The sequence below is a fragment of the Corylus avellana genome, chromosome 2 (assembly GCF_965113065.1).
Source record: "Corylus avellana chromosome 2, dhCorAvel1.hap1.2, whole genome shotgun sequence".
In the NCBI taxonomy this organism is placed as follows: domain Eukaryota; kingdom Viridiplantae; phylum Streptophyta; class Magnoliopsida; order Fagales; family Betulaceae; genus Corylus; species Corylus avellana.
The window spans coordinates 14,639,355-14,660,048 of record NC_142491.1 but is presented as its reverse complement, the minus strand read 5'-3'; the positions used below and the strand labels follow the sequence as shown (position 1 = coordinate 14,660,048).

General features: G+C 34.5%; 1 protein-coding gene across 1 annotated transcript; it reads right to left on the bottom strand.

The window, feature by feature from the left end:
• Window positions 1-258: 258 nt before the first annotated feature.
• On the bottom strand, window positions 259-7,892 carry LOC148587389 (uncharacterized). Its single transcript, XM_088512585.1, has 5 exons — window positions 7,527-7,892; window positions 2,056-2,085; window positions 1,875-1,976; window positions 1,340-1,778; window positions 259-299 (listed from the first exon to the last, which is right to left on the bottom strand). Exons 1-5 carry the CDS (start codon window positions 7,890-7,892, stop codon window positions 259-261), a joined length of 978 nt encoding a protein of 325 aa, XP_088368711.1.
• Between the last annotated feature and the right edge of the window lie 12,802 nt (window positions 7,893-20,694).

Below are 20,694 nucleotides of genomic sequence, written 5' to 3'. Positions count from 1 at the left end.
TATCCATCAATCATTGCAAATAATTCTAGCTATTTTTCCATCAATCTATACAAATAACATAAGTCATATCCTAATAAGTTAACACATCAAACTATTTTTCCATCAATCTTAACACACACAAAATAACATATATACCAAGTGCCAATAACCAACCACAATTACCAAAAAATTATCTCTGTTATCATAAAAAAGGATATCATAAATACAATTACATCAACAAAGTAACTTTTATACAAGTATGAATGGCGAACCAGACGGTCAATGCTGATTATTGACATTCATAGCATCCTCTCCATCACCTGCAAACGATAAAAACAAACAATCACCAAATAATATTCACTATGTAAGGGCAATTGATTTATGTCCAAATATTCACCAAACTCAGTTGTTGAGTCTAACACAGTAAATGATATAACAACAATAGGTAAAACGATGATGAAGTTAATTAGCCAAAAATGCATATAAAAAAAAAAAACTAAAATTTATTCCACAGAGCAATCAATGTTGACGTTAAATTTATAGACTCATGCGCTTCATTTTTGCCATGGCAATTATGTGAGATATATATTAACATTTTAATTTGTTGAGGATATTAACACATAGGACTTTACATATATTCAAATCATGTTATATTATTTCCATAAAATTATGATATTCATCTAGTTAAGACTTGATCGTTTCATACTCTCACACAATCACATACACTAGATTGTTAATATTCTACAAGGACCATAGTTGTACATTGATCTCATAATACCAATAAAACAGTTCAAAAGCAAAGCTCGTACGTACCCACATCCACCACCAAACCAACAATGATATATAAACCAAATTCAACAGGATTTACATCATTAATTAAGAGAATGACTACAACATATATATCCATACTCTAAATTTATAAGTTGACATATATATAGGTTTTAGAAGTTCACATGATATAGCTAAAGTTTTAAAAACACATTTGACCATTAAAAATATAAGCAAGCAAGTTAATTCAAGAAAAGGTGGCCACTATTTTCTATCTCCTAAGGTCAGCCCAATTGGAATGCTGTATGTGACAAGGTTAATGTAAGAATTAGTATATGGGTAACAATGATTTCCGATTTAATACACATGAGAGATTTCTTCTTCAAAAATAATACATGAGGGAGGGATCCTCGGCCCCGCTACTCTAATCTAGGAAATAGTAGGTCCCTCCATAAAACTTAAAAGGCCATAAGATAACACAATTCCATACTCTAAAGTTATAAGTTGACATATATAACTAGCTCATAGAAGTTCACATATATATATAGGTAAAGGTCTAAAAACACATTTGACCATTAAAAAATGTCAGTACCTGCTTCGCCGTCGATCGACGATGGCACCACTGCAATGTGTGGGGAAGCTCCCTCTGGTGCAGAGCTGAACCGCATCATTGCCTCAATCTGGCGCAATCGGGCGTCAAACGCTGCCTGACGTGCATTGTTCACGGCCACCAATGCATCTATCTCTTCCTTGTGCTTCGCCCTCTCCGCCTCAAGAGCTCTGTCAAGCGTTTCTTGTGATATCATGGAGTGGCTGGTGTTTTCTGACCATGCTTGTGAAGGTGTATAGTATGAACGTATGGAGCCCCGCACGGGCAAAATATTCGATCCAGCCTGCCGAACCCTACCGGCGTATTCAGGCTTATTTCCAAGCGCCTGTGCATACGCGTCGTTTGGCGCCCACTTGACCGTTCCCTCTGTGATGCTAGACGACGCTGCAGGGTCGGTGGGTATCAGCTCCTTCATCCTTTTCTGTATGTTTCATTCATTATTGGGTCAGTGGGTCATACAACTGTTAATTGCAAATAATTTTAAGGTATATAAACAAAGAATTAAATTGTAGCATACACATCTTTCTTCCACTATCTCATTCGGATAGCTTTTGTCCGCCTTCGTGTGCGTGCTGATGTAACTCTCTGCACGAGTAGGATACTTGCCCAGACGTATGGCCTGCCGAAAAAATAGGACATACAAATATTTTTAAATATATCAAATGATTTGTTGTTTACATGTTAAATTACACACTTACCTCCTCATGTGTCGCTCTGGCATAGCTCTTCGATCCGGTGCAATGGGGCTCTTTATTTAATGCTCGCAAGCGCTTCATTTTGTTCGCATAGTCCTACACTGTTACCATATTGATATGTTAATAATGTAAGGAAATTTGGTTTTAGTACTCTTTATATGCAACACTACACAATAAAGATGCAATTTCGTTTTACATGACACTCGTAGATGTTAATAAAACCATATAATGACACTACACAAAATGAAGAGTTTAACTCATGACCTACCTTATTCTGACGAGTACACCATCTCTCCAATAAGATCTCCACGTCTTCGGCATTGTACTCGTCAAGTGTTTTTTCCCCCACTCTTGCCCGTACAGTATCCGGAGTATCTTCCTCCGTAATTGCACAACGTTTTTTAAGCTCGTACCTCCAAGTCCGCAGCTTTGATCCCATATCCTTGAATGCTTCATTCTTTATGGCTTCCAAATTGAATTCGGGCGGGACGAAAAAGTATGCCTGCACATGTTCAAAATTATTAAATTACAAAAATCTAAAATATATGTGTGCAACTTAGAGCGTATATATATATATATACATTATGAGTGTTTTAACATATATGCAACACATACCATCAAGGCGTCCCAAATATCTTCTTTGGTACGCTGCGGTACCTTCGTCCAATCGTCCGGTATTCGGACATAATTGGAGCTCCTTATGACATCTCCAGCCATCCGTTTAAACCTCATGGAGCTAAAGCCGACGGGCTGGCATGCAGCATTGTACTCCATTATGATCCGCTTGCCGGCGGGGACTCCCGGCAACCTGTGCGAGTCACGAATGGTAAACACCTCAATAACTTCGTTTCCCTCTGAATCGGTACCTAATAGATTAAAAAATTACCGATGTAAGTTATGTCGAATTCAATACTAATTACAACTAAATTAAGACATATATACACAACATTCGAACATATCCACTTACTTATGGTGCGGACCTGCCGAGGGAGTAAGTGGTCGCCGAGAGCAGGGTCGGTTGGCTGCGGGTCAGCCGTGTCCTGTGTCGCACCAATACAGTCCTCCTCGGCCGATGTGTCACTGTCGTCGAGACCTGCTATGTTTTTTAGAATATTTAGAATTATATGAAGTTGTAGTTGTAGTTAAATAATATAATTGATATCGCACCAATACATTTAGAAATTTCCAAAAAACTTGCAATCTTTCCAAAAAAAATTTCGGTCATACCTGCGCTATACTGGCTGTATAGCTGCTCTACCTGTCCCTGCATACTCTGTCCAAGCTGGCTGGCTGGCAGATACCCCATCTGGGCCATGCTTGCCCGACCGTATGGATTATGGAGAGGGATCTCCCCTTCCATATCGCCTGGAAATACCGGTCGATATCCGTCCTGAATGCCCAGAAGCTGAGCAATGTCTTGTTGCTCGCTATCATCAAGGTGGTCTGACGGAGACCCAAGCGACATAGGCTGTCGCACTACAGACGAGCCCCTGCGTGCTCTTCTCTTCCCCCTATGGCTCATAGTAACTTGCGAAAAATACCACAAATTCAATTAATCAGGTATACAATGTATGAAATATTCACTACGTTATGTATGCATGACTCACACGTATGAAATAAGATATATACCGGATTTTACCCAATTAAACAACTATATTAAGTGCGTTGGTGGGCATATAGTGAACAACTACCAATCTATATATATATATATATATATAGCTTTTATTCAATCACATACGCTTCAATTGGATCTAAGTCGGGTCTGACATATTGGATATGATCCTGCAGATCCTGATCACAATTTCTGGTCAATATGAGCGGCTCACACTCGTGATAATTGGCACCTGAATCCTGATGCCCTTCACTCTGACCAACGTCGTATATATTTCTTGGTTTGGTCCTTACTGCGCAAACCCAATCCGGGTATCTACCATCTTCTACGTAAAATACCTGATCAACTTGTGAAGTTAGCACATACGGCTCATCAGTAACCAATTCTCCCATGTGAACAAGGTTTTTGAAGTTCACAAGTATCATGCCATACTTATCTACCTTGTACCCCTTGTCCCTCGTGGTGTCCGCTCAATCACACCTGAACATAACGTACGTAGTCCTATCGTAGTACTCAATCTCAAGTACTTCCGTCAACTTCCCGTAGTACGTTTCGCCATCAACAGTCGGCACACATACCTCGCTGTTCTGAGTCCTCTTTCCGGCATCAGATGCAATAGTGCGAAACAACTTGCCGTTAACCACATATCTATTGTATCTGACTGCTGACTCCCGCGGCCCTCTACAATGCATTATCAATTTCTCACCAAGTTCCTTCCTAGATCGATCATCCAATCGATCGACCTGTGAATATTTACAATACAATGTTAACACTTGGTTAAAGAGTGTTTCAGTTGATTTGGAAAACATTATGCATGCAAATATAATTCGACAAGTGATTTTGTTAACATCACGTCATTCTTACGTAGTCACGGTACCAGTCGCAGAACAGCTCATAATGTTGGGTTTCCAACTGATCCTCTGTTGTTCGCCCCCTAAGCGTATCCATGTGCATTCTACAATTCGATGATGAAGTTAATTATAATTCGATACGGGAAATGTATCGAATTATACGTAAAATACCTGATCAACTTGTGAAGTTAGCACATACGGCTCATCAGTAACCAATTCTCCCGTGTGAACAAGGTTTTTGAAGTTCACAAGTATCATGCCATACTCATCCACCTTGTACCCCTTGTCCCTCGTGGTGTCTGCCCAATCACACCTGAACATAACGTATGTAGTCCTGTCGTAGTACTCAATCTCAAGTACTTCCGTCAACTTCCCGTAGTACGTTTCGCCATCAACAGTCGGCACACATACCCCGCTGTTCTGAGTCCTCTTTCCGGCATCAGATGCAATAGTGCGAAACAACTGCCGTTAACCACATATCTATTGTATCTGACTGCTGACTCCTGCGACCCTCTACAATGCATTATCAATTTCTCACCAAGTTCCTTCCTAGATCGATCATCCAATCGATCGACCTGTGAATATTTACAATACAATGTTAACACTTGGTTAAAGAGTGTTTTAGTTGATTTGGAAAACATTATGCATGCAAATATAATCCGACAAGTGATTTTGTTAACATCACGTCATTCTTACGTAGTCACGGTACCAGTCGCAGAACAGCTCATAATGTTGGGTTTCCAACTGATCCTCTGTTGTTCGCCCCCTAAGCGTATCCATGTGCATTCTACAATTCGATGATGAAGTTAATTATAATTCGATACGGGAAATGTTACAAGTTCATTGAACATACAATATGGCGAAGAATGACATCGACTTACGTTCGCAATTGAAGGAAGTCGTCCGAATTGAACATAATATACCGGTGTATCTGTGTCATTGTGATTCGATCGAGCCGAACTCGTGTTCCATGTCCCTTTGAACCATCCGGATTTCTTTGTATCCTATTGTGAAATGTTGGTGTATTATCTAAATACCTCGAACAGAACATTACCAACTCAGTAGCTATGTAGCCCTCCGCAATGCAGCCCTCAGGGGCCGCTTTGTTACGCACATTAGATTTGAAAACTCCAAGGCTCCTACATATGAACGAATATACAATCAATCAGTGCAGTTAGTACTTGTCTTGTATTATAGTTAAACCATAAAATATGAAATATTCGTAAACAAAGTTTACCTCTCTGCCGGATACATCCACCTATACTGTACTGGTCCACCGAGTCGGCATTCACCGATAAGATGTACGACCACATGAACCATGCTTGTAAAAAAGCTGGGGGGAAAAACCTGTCCCATCTTGCACAACGTGATACAGACGTCACACTGTAGTCGGTCAATATCCTCTTGTGTCAATGTTGTTGAACATAGTCCCCTGAAGAATGCAGACATCTCAACAAGTGGTCTAACCACGTTGCTTGGAAGTGATCCACGCAATGCAATAGGTAGAAGCTGCTGCATCAATACGTGACTGTCATGACTCTTTAACCCCGATATCGTACAGTCCTTAAGTCGTATACAACGGGAAATGTTCGAGGCATATCCATCGTGCACCCTTACATTTCGTAACACTTTCAAAAAATGTGTCTTATCATCCTTGGACATCGTGTGGGTAGCTTGCCGCATATATGTCTTACCATTCTCGCCAGTGTAGGGATGAAGTGTACGTCTCAAACCCATTTCTTGCAAATCTAAGCGGGCGGCGAAGTTGTCCTTCGTTTTTCCTGGAATGTCCAGTATTGTACCAAGTATGTTGTCCATCACGTTTTTCTCTATGTGCATAACATCAAGGTTGTGCGTAATAAATTATCTTTCCAATACGGCAACCTAAAGAAAATACTTTTCTTTTTGAATACTACATTAGAAGTATTCGTCTTCTGCTTCTTTCCTTTTTCTTTCGCAGCCTCCCTTGCCTGACCAGCGTTCTCATCCCCAAACACCATCCCTTCTAATTGGTTCATGATTTCGTTTTCACTTGGCACATCAGGGGCACATTCTAATTCAACGTTGCCGTCAAATGTTCTTTTGTTCCTCCTCCATGGATGATCCATGGGCAAGTATCGCCTGTGCCCCATATAACACTATTTATGACCATGTTTTAACCACTTCGACCATGTCGAGTTCATATAGCACGAACATGCCTTCTCACCCCTGGTAGACCATCCAGACAAATCTGCATATGCTGGAAAGTCATTAATTGTCCATATCAACTGCGCTCGTAGGACAAAATTTTTTTTCTTTGAGACGTCGTATGTGCGCACCCCTACATTCCATAGTTCTTGTAACTCCTCAATTAAGGGTTGAAGGTAGACATCTATATCCATTCCAGGTGAACTTGGGCCTGGAATAATCAATGATAGTATAAAAGATGTCTGTTTCATGCACATCCAAGGAGGCAAGTTATAGGGCATAAGTAGTACAGGCCAAGTGCTGTGAGATGTGCTCATGTTTCCAAATGGATTAAATCCATCCAAGGTTAGTCCGAGCCTTACATTCCTGCTGTCTGCTGAAAACTCCGGATGCAAATTGTCGAATGACTTCCATGCTTCGCCATCAGCCGGATGCCTCAATACGCCATCCTTTGTGCAGCCTTCTGCATGCCACCTCATAAAGCGTGCAGTATGCTCTAACATAAACAACCTCTGTAGTCGTGGTATAAGTGGAAACCACCGCAACACCTTTACTGGACGTTTCTTGCCCGACGATATAGGTTGACCATCCTCATCTAAATTGATTGCATCCATCCATTTAGATTTTCCACATACGGTACATGAATCCAACTCCTTTGTGCCCTTCCAGAATAACATACAGTCATTACGACACGCCCGTATCTTCTCATACCCAAGTCCCATATCTCGTAAAAACTTTTTCGCCTCATATGTATTACCAGGCAGCTTTTCATCACTCTCAGGCAGCAACTGGTTGATGAACTCTAGGAAGGCCGAGAAGCTTGCGTTACTAAATCCACCAACGCACTTCAGGTTGTACAAGTGTACAGTCGCACTTAGTTTGGTATGTTTTGTTCCGTTATGAAGTGGTTTCTCCGCCTTTTTCATAAGGTCGTAATACTTTACTGCGTCACCTTCAGCGGCTTCTTCGTTTACAATTTCTTCACCCCCTTGCACTACGACTTGAGGCTCACAATTGTCTTCCCTGACCACTTCGTGCATGCCGAATAAGTCACGCAACATTGCGTGCATGTCTCTACCCTGATTTGCGGTTGCACCTGCATCTGAAGCCGGGCGATTCGAATTAGACCCTGTATCAGGACCCTGTACATGCTTCTCACCATGATAGTACCATAATGTATATTCCGGCATCATTCCTTTTCCCCCTGTCAAGTGGTCGAATACGAAATCCGGTGGGTGGCGCCGGTAATTTCGACAAATCTTGCAAAGGCAATTGATTTTTCCATCAGGGGTTCTACAGTTACTAACTGCAAACTCCACGAACAGTCTACACCCGTCTCTGTATTCCCTCGTACCCCTAGACTTTGTCATCCAACTCTTGTCCATTTTTCGCTACGTACATAAATTACGAATCAATATAAAAGACTTAAAAAATATATACCTCATTTCAAGCACATGCATATATATAAACCTAAATATTTCAACCACGTTAAAAATATAAACCTATATATACATTATCATATAGGTTTAAATTTTTTATGTGCAAATATAATGCATATTCATGCATTATATATATATATATATATATATATATATATATATATATATATATATATATATATATATGGGGACCCTAAAATAATTAAATAACTAGGTTAGTTATTTAATTAATATTCATAACCAATATTCATGGATATGAATTTATCAGAAAAATTAAGGGGATAGTACCAAAGTGTGTATTTATTTGGAGTCTCTCTAAGTTTCACAATGTTTGCAGTTTTGCAATTCAAAAGTGCAAACTTCGTGATAATGTATAGGTATTAATATATACCTAGTAGTGTGTGCATTTGTTATATATGATCGAGGACTCTAAAATAATTAAATAACTAGGTTAGTTATTTAATTAATATTCATATCCAATATTCATGGATATGAATTTGTTAGAAAAAATAAGGGGATAGTACCAAAGTGTGTATTCATTTGGAGTACTCTCTCTAAGTTTCACAATGTTTGCACTTTTGCCAACTTTTTTTCCAATTAAATCCATGGAATTCGAATTGAATCCTCGCTACCATGAGAATGTATAACTTACAAATTAATAAGAGATTTAATGTACGTCTCAATATTAAGACTCATTCAATTTAAGTATTAATTAAACAAAGTATGGAATTAAATCTCTATAATTATCACTACGTACTACACGTACTTAATTAGAAGGTCAAATGATTAAAATTGAAATAATGTTGTATAAATTATTTACTAATTAATAAGCCAACATTTTTCAGCTAAACAAACAAAAAATAAAAAAAATAAAACAACAAGCCACATTTAAAAAACTATTATATTATGAAACAAAAACCTAATTATCATCAGAAACATCATCTTGCATACATGCATGTGCATATACAGCGAACGTACAATAAGTAAATAACATATATAAAAAAAAAAAAAAAAAAAAAAAATCAAACACCTCCATCAATTAATACCTATTCACAAATGCTCGATCAATCCAATATATTAACCAAACATCATACGGATTCATGACAAAATAAAACATAAATTTGATTAAACAACACAATATATATATATATATATATATATATATATATATATATATATATATATATATATATACCTGCAGGAGATCGAGCTGGAGTTGATGACGGAGAAGTTTCGGCCGGCGAACCGCCAGAGACGGCAACGGCGTAGTGATGGAGATGGCCGGAGATGGGGAGTGAGCTGGAAAGAGCTAGAGAGAGAGCGAGAGAGAGAGAGAGCGCGGGAGAGAGAGTTGAGAGAGAGAGAGAGAGAGCGCGGGAGAGGGAGCTGTGGGCGCCGGAGGAGAGAAGAAAAAAAAGAATGGGAGGGAAGAAGAAGGTGCAGGTTGGCGGGAGAGGTAGAGGGCGAAAAAAAAAAAAGTGGGAGAAATCCCAAATTTTAAAAGCAGCTGGAGGCTGCTGGCGCATGCAGGGCGTGGCCGATGGGACGGCCAGCAGGCGCTGGCCTTCCCAAGGCCACGCCTGACGCGCCACTTGGCACGTCAGGATATATATATATAAAATTATATATATAATTGTATAATTATATTTATAAATATAATTGTATGATATATATAATTAAGTACGTTAATATACTTATATCCTATAAATATAATATTCTAAGTATATAGTATTTAATTATTGTAAGTATAATATATATTGTAATTAACTTAATTAATTATAGCAAAGGTTCTAATATTCTAAGTATTTTTCAAAAATCAAAGAAGAAGAAAAAAGGTTTGTAAATTAATATATAGTATTTAATCACAAAAGATTTTGTGTTTTCATCCTTGAAGTTGCAATATCTCCAAATTAATTGAAAATGTCATTTTATAAAAAAATAGTAAATCGACATGTTTATATATATATAAAATATATTTTGGAATGATTGGTTTTGTAAAGCAAATTTTCCAAATCAAAGCTATAAAAATGACATGTACGTGTACGTCAAACCTAAATTAAGGATATATAACATTATCCTATAATTTAGCTCGTTCAATATTTTGGAATCTCCTTAAAATAATAAAATGAAGTAATTAACATGCATTAGGCATATTGAAGTATATAAATATTAAATAAGTTGTATAAACAAAAACAAAAAACCAAAAGAAAACAAAAATAATAATAATAATAATAAAATAAAAATTTCTGACGTGTCGTTTTGACACGTCAGAAATTGCTGACGTGCCAACATTCGGCACGTCAGAAATTAATAAATTTTATTTCTAATTAAATAAATTGTTTAAAAATTAAATTTGACTAAATTTTTACTGACGTGTCAAGAATTCACACGTCAGTAAATCCTGACGGGTTACTTTTGACACGTCAGAAATTAATTTTCCTGACGTGTCTAATTGGCACGTCAGTATTTACTGACGTGGCAAAAAAAAGACATTGTTTGCCACGTCAAAAAATGACCTGTTTTTTGTAGTGTTTGTGTCCTTCTAAATGTGACATGACTTTTAAAATTACAATTGAATTTGAGATAATCATTATTAAATTTTGACTATTTTAAAAGTTTTACGAGGATACAATGAGAACTCTAATCCTTCTAGCATTACTCACAGTTTACTTCTAAGTTCTCACTCCATGGTGTGGCAATAAAAATCACCAATGAATGCTATATGTACTTTTATTTATAATTTCATTCAAATATAATTTTTGCTGCCACGCTAGAGAATGAGAATTTGGAAGTAAATAGTTAGAAGAATGAGCATTTATTAGTTATTAAAAATAGTTTAAGACTGAACATTTATTTGTAAAAAATTCTTGAATTTGTTTTTCGTCAATAATTTTTTTAAAAAAAATTGTTATAGTACCAAAGCATTATTTTATTAATTTCAATTTATCCGCTACAGCATTCTCTAGCCCTCCCTTTTCATTTTCACTTTATTGATTTATTTATTTTTCATATGTATCCTTGAAATCCATAAAACAAGCTAAACAACTTGTGTACAACCAAGAAGTTCAAAGCAAGCACGATCGAGAGCCTTTACCATTACCTTGTCCGGCCTGGTACAATTCAGGATAACACCGTAAGATAAATAAAAAAACAAAGAAATGAGTAAAAACGTATATGCACCCCTGAGATTGATGAAGATATTTTCGTTTATAGAAGTGAGTTGTTGACTTTTTCAAAGCTCATAATAAAAAGTGGGAATAGGATCGTCTTCATTTCAAAATTCCTTCATTTTTTTAATTTAGTGCATTTTGAAGGGTATTGTATTTAATGCATTACTATTATTAAAATTTTTGGACAATATTACCCTTCAAAATGCACTAAGCGGAGAAAATATAAGGATTTTGAAATGGAGAGAAAGTGCGTTTTTTTTTTTTCCAACCTTTAAAAACTCATAAATATGTTTTAATTTCCGACAGTTGGCTGACTAAGAAAAGATGCAGAGCACGAGAGTTACTTAATGGGAGTAGTCACGGGTCTAACATGAGCTGGCAAGGGAGACATGGGACCACGCCCAGGAGAGATCGATGGACGTTGGTGACGCAAGAGATGAGGACACCGGAGCCAGTGACGGAGGAGATGGCCGGGAGCCAGCTGGGAGCACATTACGTGTATATATATATATATATATATATATAATTGTTTTAGTAAATTTTACGCTGTCGACCATATATATATATTCCAGCCTTGTGTAAATGTTGTATTATGTTCTGCTTATTGGATTTTGCTCTCACAACAAAGATAAGCTGAGGTTTTCTGAAAGCCCAATGTTGCATTTATTTTGATTTTTTTATATTTACAAGTGGTTTTTAAAATTATTATTAGATTGAAATTTTAAAAAATTTCTCATATTTAATGATATTTATTTTATATTCAATGATAGTTTTAAAAGTCACGTGAATGAAAAAATTGTGAAAAAAATTGAGTGTAAATGTAGCATTATTTTTTCAAAAATTAAGATAATTGTGCCATGTCACTTAACAAAAAAAAAAAAGAAAAAACTGCTAGCCGTACACGTTGCAAATTTTTACAGCACATCAGGAACAAGAAGATATATAATGAACAAGAGATATATAACACATCCCTTTCCCCTTCTTCATACTGAATAACATAAAATAATAAAATAATAATAAAAAAAAAAAAGAAAAAAAAAAAGAGAGAGATAACATACACACATCGGGACATCCCTTTTAAGTATATATATATACACACACTCTATTTTAAAGTCTAAAACCTTTTTGTTAGAAGTCTGACTGATAACATTTTTTATTTTTACTCTATTCTAAAGTTTAAATTGAGTTTTATTTTTAAATTTTGAAAAATTCAATCATTTATTGTGACACTTCACTTTGTAAATTTTTTTTTTATAAATATTTGTAACCCAAATATTTTTCAATATTTGGTAAACAGAATAACGTGGTTGCACAAAACAATCCCTAGCAATATATATAAGTTTAAAACTTGTATAAATAAGAAAAAAAAAAAAAAAGCTTGCAGTTATCTAAGAGTATATATATTTGGGATTATGTTTGAGAAATTGAGCTTTTAAGTCAATAAATGTTTTTTGTCAAAAGCTTAAAAATGAAGCTTTTGCCAAAAATGCGTTTTGACCATTTTTTTGAATTTTTAGACCCTTAAAAGCGATTTCAATTTTTTTTAACAAACATGTATTTTTTTTCTTTAAACAGACTTTTTAAGTATTAAATTCACTGTTAGGCTCCTTAAACGCACACCTAAACGGATCAGAATCCTCTCAAGTTTATTTTGGACTGGAGAATATCTAGTTAATGGACAGGATCTCTCTAGAGAGATCTTAAGGCCATAAATGGGACACATGTCCCGTTAATAAAAAATAATAAAATAATATATATATATTTTTAAAAATAATTAAAAAAGAAAATTTAAGAAAACTAAAGGGTGGCTCAGCCACCCCAGTTAGGGTTGGGGGTGGTCCGGCCATCCCCAAGGGCCAAATAAAATATATATATATATATATATATATAATTTGGCACTTGGAGGTGGCTGATCCATCCCTAAGGGCTTTGGGGTGGATCGGCCACCCCCAAAGGCCAAATCAAAAAAAAAAAAAAAAATTGATTTGGCCCTTGGGGGTGGCTGAGGGTGGCCGGCCATCCTTTAGTTTTTTTAAATTTGTAATTATTTTCTTTTTTAATTATTTTTAAAAATATATATATATATATATTATTTTTTTTAATAAACATATGTCTTATTTATGGCTTTAGGATCCGTCTAAAGAGATCATGATCATTAACTGAATATTCTCCGGTCCAAAATGAACTGGAGAGGATAATGTTCCCAAAAAAAGGTTAGCTATTTCTTAATCCTCACTTTTCGTATTGATCTAAACTTAATTTAAATTGTTTGTTTCTATTATTAATCGGAGAAAAATTAAATTTGAATTTCGTATTGAACTAAAAATTAAAACTTTTTTTTCCTACTTTCTCTGACTTTTATCTCTTGTAATTTGTATGCAAAACATGATCGATTAAGCCATTAGAATCAAGTTTTCGCTTCCAATCGATGCTCGATGTGGGATTGAATTGATTGTCGTCAAATTGTTGAGGTGTTTTAGTGTCTTTTCGATCTTGTTATGGTTGTATGGGTGTGTTGATTATGAATTTGCATTGGGTTGTTTCCTTTTATTATTATTATTATTTTATTTTTATCTTTGGTTGTCGATCTTCTCTGAGTTGATTTTAGAGTATTTTGTGAGGTTTAATTGGTAATTGCTGATGTGAATCATCTTGTTTGGTCTCTAGAAGAGCTAAGAGTTTTGTTTTCTTCTTTGATTAGTTTCATGATTTATTAGTTTGTGTGAGATAATATTACAGGAATCGATCAGAATTGTTATGGTGTATAAATTGTTTATAATTGAAGAAAAATCACATAAAACTTCACGTTTATAATTTATTAGTTCTTTTCTATAATGTTTCATTGTCAAATAATTTTTTTTGTATAATTGTGCCGCAAGAATATAATAGGTAGGCAAGATTGTAAGGTAATGAGATGTGTAATTTAAGAGTCATATAAGGTCGAATAAAATCTATTATTGTTGTCGTCAACATCGCTATACAATACTAGATAATGCTCTAAAATCTATACCATTCATGCTATACTAGATAGCTTAATTTTCATTCAAATAGCTAAATATTTGGCTACATTTTAATGGTTTCATGTGTTATTTGTCATTTTTTGTTTTTCATATACGTTGATATATATGCTAAATATGAGTCTAACTTCTCTTTTGGATTGGTTTATAGCCAATTCACAATGGAACCAGCTATAGAAGACACACAACCTGGGCATGCCCACCATTCTCTTCAAAGTCTTATCCCTCAGGTTGTAATTCGTGACGGTAAGCAGAGACAACGGCAAACTTTTTTTGATGTATCAAAAGATCGTTATTACACAGAAAGCATTCCTGAGATGTGCAACAAATTCATACACGCTTGTTTTCATGGATGGATGGTTTTGGTTGATTTTAACTTTGAGGATTGTTATCTTTGGAATCCAATCTCTTTGGAAAAAATTCAGCTTCCACAACTACTGGAATCCTTCAATTGCGATCTTTGTGTTCTATCATCGCCTCCAAGTGATCCTACATGTCATATCATGTTCTTCGAAACCTGCTCAAGCTCTTTTCTATTCTGCCAGCCGGGTGATCTTGAATTTACTGAACAAGACCTTGAATGTGGTGATAACTCAAAACTATTGCACGCGACGACGGTTGGAAAAACTATTTATTGCATGACAACTCGAATTGATGGAAAGAATGAAGAATCGTTTGTTTATTGTTGAATTTATAGGTTCGAAAGTTCAATTTATAGAATTGATAACAATGGAACCACTTTGGCCAGATTCATTAGAAATCACAAACAAGCAAGAGTATCTTATTGATGGTTGTGGTGAACTATTTATGGTTCGCATGATGTGTTTTGGAGTTGTTCGTGAGAAGGTTAGTGAATTCCTTGTTTTCCAAATGGATTTTTCTGAAAAGAGGTGGGTGAAGTTGAACAGTATTGGGGAGCGAACTATTTTTCTATCTTGGCATCGTGGCATTTGTTGTTCAGCAACAAAATTGGGAATTAAACCAAATTCAATCTACTATATGAGGCGGGATGATAGACTTCTTTATGTGTTTGACTTGGAAAATCAAAGCATTTCAAGGTCTTTACCTTGTCCTATTGTAAACCGTGATTCAATGCTAGATTGGATAATGTTGTAGTCCTGATAGGTTTACAAAAATTGTCATGATTTAATTAAAATCCATTTTTACCAAACAATTCATCTTTTTTTACACATCTTTTTAAGTATTAGGGTTAAACATCTTTTTGTCTCCTATAGTTTAATGATTTTATTTTTACTCACATCACTTTCATGTCGTATCACAGATGGTACTTGTACCTTGCTTATTGATTAAAGCAAAGTTAGTACTCTTAAACCCAATGAAAAAGTTAGGCATAAGAAAATAAAAAACTTAATAGAAATAAACAAATTAAAAACTAATAATTAAAAACCTAAAAATATTAAAATAATTTAAAAAAAATACCTCCAATAAAGAGTTATCATAACCACCCAAAATTTTTTCAAGGTCATATATGTTATTTCAAAAGATTAATTAGTCAATATGTTCATATTTACGGCATATTTCGGGTCATGAGTGCAATAACTTTTTGATGAGAAGGGTATTTAGATTTCGGACAATGTGTGCTGTAGGCGCTAGGTGAGTTTTTAAGATTTTTTCATATTTATAAGGAGGATTGCATGATGGTATGATGTGTTATGTTTTTATACATTCATTAAGAGCGTAGAATGAGATTTTGTTACGAAGTGATTTGAGGATAGGAACCTTGCATGTGATGTGCGTGTTATAGTGTATATTTTATACGCCTAATTTATACTTTGTTAGGATTATTTTATATTTTATTTAGTCTTATTATGTTAATTTCTATGTTTCGAAGGTATCTCAAGAGTTTCGGCAAAGAAAGACAGAAAATTGGTGAGGGAGAGGGAGGAAAAAAAAAAAAAATCAAAGAGCACAAATGAGAGGGGGAAAACCAAGAATAAAAAAGAGAAAGAGGCAGAAAAGGGAGGAGGAAAAGGGACCTGAGGAAGAAGGTTGTGAAGTAGTGCAACTTTTGGATATCCAAAAAGAATAAAATAAAAGGATTCCATTTATGTAACTATCAAGAGACCGCTCCACATACTCATTGTCAAGAATGAAAACACCACACACCAATAGAGTTTTGATTGTAATTGTCTTAACTAAGCATAAAGCTTAGTTCACTATATATAAGAACAAGATTGAAATTAACTACAAGATGATGAACATTTCCTTCAACCGGGTAAGTAGATGTTACCATATACAACTTTCGGTAATATCGTCACATTCAAGCACCTGGTATTTATGTGGAAGACCAAAGACATAATATAGAGTATGATGGGAGGCCAAGCAACAGATCAAGAGCATTGTTCTAAATGTGAAGGTAGCATCCACATTTCTGACAGTAGATCTGATTATGTTATTTCTGAAATTTAAAGAATAGACCCACATAATATGTATTCCCAAAACCGCCCATTCCAGTTAAAAACATTATTGCATTTTGCGATCTTTCATGTGAAAATAAGCAAGAGAGATAGGATTTAGTAGCTTTGGCTTCATGTTTTTTCAGATGTTGAGAATTTAAAATTGAGCTTTTGAAAATAACCAAAAAAGCCGAAAAAGATTTGTAGAAGGAGGAAGAAATAGACTTTGTATAGGATGGCTTATATGGAGAGACTCTTATATATCAAGAAAATAGAAGAAAATAAAAAGTAGAAAAAGATAAATGGGTTTGATGGGTTGGTAAGTCTGATAGCGGTTGTGTGGTAATTTATAGGAGAAAGAGTTGGCGGATGAAAATATAAATTCAGGTGAATTTGAAAAGTGGTTTTACGTACAGTACTTACAGTTGTCAGGCGAATGCATTTGACGTTAACCAGCTCCTTGATTTCTCTCTCATGCTTGCTTTTTTTTGTTTTTTAATTGAAAAGATAGGCCAGAGAAACAAATTAGTGCAACAGTTTTGTGTTCAATGAAGCAAGATTAGACGCACCCTTATGTAACGAATGTGAGGACAAAGCAAATAAAATCGTTCATAAATATGCTTCAAGTGTTTGAAAGCATACGATACTAATTTAACATCCTATTAATAAAGATAAGAGAAGGCTTGGTTACGTTATCTTGTATATTTATTGTGCCAGATTTTTAATTTTTTTTTTAAGAAAAAAATTAGTTTTTAAATGATGTGTTACAATGAATGAGTCAAATTTTTATGCAAAATAGCTCATCAAAACTCACTTTTATCTAGTTTTACTAATGAATTTTTAAATGCCTCTACATCGGATTAGTTATATTTCTATCTATTCTATTAAAATATTATTATTTTTACTCTTTATTGGGAAAAAAAGTTTTAGGAAAAAGAGAAAACAAGTGAGAGAAACAACAAAAAATAAAATGCCTCCATTGAAAAGTTCTGCTACATTTTGCTTTTTTTTTTTTTTTTTTTTTTTGGCTAATCCAATGTAGGGGTTTTTTACAAATTTGATTAACCATTTTAGATAAAAATAACATTTGGTTCTTCCATTGTGAATGCTCTTAATAGATTAGTAGCATAAAGTAATAGGGTTGTGACACATTTTTTGAACCAAATTTTTGAATAAAATAAATAAATAGAAGACCTGGCATTTCTCATATTGTACAATATCTCTGTTACAAAAGAATGCAACCAAGCTTTTCTCAAGATAAAAAACATTGTTTAAAAAAAAAGAAAAAAGGAGAAGATAGAAAAACATTGTAATATTAAAATTTATTATTGACTATGTTTTTTTTTTTTTTTTTTAATTTATTTTAATTTTATGACGGGGAGCCCCTCAAGGCAGCCTACTTCATGTAGTCATCCCTAATGGGCAAACTTTGGATCGGTATAAGTCCTCTCTCACATGATCAAGTATGACTCCATTTTGATGCATAGTTCTAAGAAATTATTTACACTTAAAAAAATTCAAACCTTAAACCTATAAAGGGTCCAAGGCTGAAGCAATCAAAAGGTCCTAAAAATTCATTATACCTCGCGGATGCAAAATAAAGTAAAGCTTAACTTAACTAATCTTTAATTAGATTTATCAAAATATTACAATTAAATTTTTTTTTTTAAAAAAAAAAAACTTATCTTATTGAAACAATGATCATGCATGATAGCCCTCAAAACAAAGCAAACACACACACACACACACACACACACACATATATATATATATATATATATATATATATATATTGTAAGAAATAAAGCAAACATATTGAATGATTGGAATTAAAACTGACTAAAATATTTACACTAACATCTCGGCCAATTACCCAAAAAAAAAAAAAAAAAAAAAAAACTTGTACATAATAGATCTTACGAACAGTAACAGTAGCAATGGACATCCAAGAATATAAAATATTTCTTTTTCTATATGCATTTCTTTTGTGGTTTGACTCATGTCCAGACATGAAAGTGGTCTGTTCGGACATCACACTTTCCAGCTATTCAGCTTTTCAGTCTTCTTTTAACAGCCTTTTTTACCCCCTAAAGCCGCAATTGGAAAATTTTCATGAAAGCAAAAATTGTATAATTTTGAATTAGCTTCCAAAGGACACCAATTGACTCCATCAGATTTCAGAATTAAAAGTTATGATCATTTTACTCTAGCTGGGTCAATGCTAAAACATAGAACGGACCTCTCTAGAATTGGTGTTCGAACACGAACACAAGCTGTCTCGACATCTAAGTCTGATATGATTTTTTTTGGTACAAGCTTCACCTTTTCTGATCTCAGACTTGAAACACTTGATACCGCATAGTCCCAAAACAAACATAAACAACAAGTTCTTGACACCGAATGAGTCAATTTAAAAGCCAAACACACCTTGAATTTGATAGGGATGTTCAAATAATAATGTTATATACTATATTTTTATCCGACAATTATCACATAATATTGATGAGTGTGACAGTTTCAACCAACTCTTAAGACTTTCATATCAGCATTATGAGATAAAAATATAGTTCATAGCATTACTCATGTTAAAATATGGAAGTTTTCGATCCGCATTAGGTTTGACTTATTTTTCATATTAAAATATTTACCATTTAGGTTTGATCGTTTTAATTATTATTCTTGTATTCTCTCTACGTACCATATATAGTTAACCTAAAAATGGTAGTCATTTAATGAAGCAAAAAAAGCACAATATAGTCCTTAAAACAATTCTAATGGTGAAAGTACGCATCTAAGACCGAATCATTCCAAATTTTCTTGTCTTGTTTTTCTCTCAATTGATATTTCATTACAATTTTCTACGCTTAGCAACGATGATGGCGGAAGAAGAATTGATGGAAGTGAAAATGGTAGCTCTCAAGGCTTTATGAGTGCGAGTTATTCATCCAATTTCAACACATGAACTTTGACTCTTTTACCATCAAAGAGGTTTTTCTTTCTCCCGTATAAGAGGGGAACAACTTTATGACTTTTATAGGGTAATGAAGTGCTAAGAAAAACGAATTGATGGACTTGCAAAATGGCAAACAACGTAATCCACAAGGTTAACGCCGGTCACTATGAGTGCAAATTATTCATCCAATTTCAACATGGCAACTTTGACTCTTTTGCCATCATAGAGGTTTTTCTTTCTCCCGTATAAGAGGGGAACAACTTTATGACTTTTATAGGGTAATGAAGTGCTAAGAAAAACGAATTGATGGACTTGCAAAATGGCAAACAATGTAATCCACAAGGTTAACGCCGGTCACTATGAGTGCAAATTATTCATCCAATTTCAACACGGCAACTTTGACTCTTTTGCATGCCATCATAGAGGTTTTTCTTTCTCCCGTGTAAGAGGGGAACAACTTTATGGTTGTGTTTCTTAAACCCTTTTTTCTTATACGTTATACTTGACATGGATTGATGTGAAAAAAAAAAAAAAAAAAAAAGAGAGAGATTGGTATAAAAAAGTAAAAAAGTGGTATGGAAAAGTGACAAACTTTTGTTTTTTAGTGATTTTTTTTTTTTTAATTTAAATAGCAATATAAAGTAAATGATGTGATATAAAAAATATAAATATTTTGATGTTAATTTTTTTTGAAGAAAAAAAGTGAATAGTATTGAAGGAAGGGGAATGCGTATAACAAACGGTGACTATGACTTCCATAGGGTAAAAAGTGTTTTTTTGTCTCATTTAGAGCTTTTTTTTTTTTTTTTTTTTTTTTTTGTTGAAATGATATTTTACTTTCATAAATTATCTTTACAAACTTTCAACTATTACAGTCGGAATCCTAAACTATTGGATCAATAAATGATAGGCATACATCAAGTATTTGGGAGTTGAGCCTGCCTTGTGAACTCCTCCTTTCCTATTTCTCACTTCTCACCAACTATCCCTTGGGCC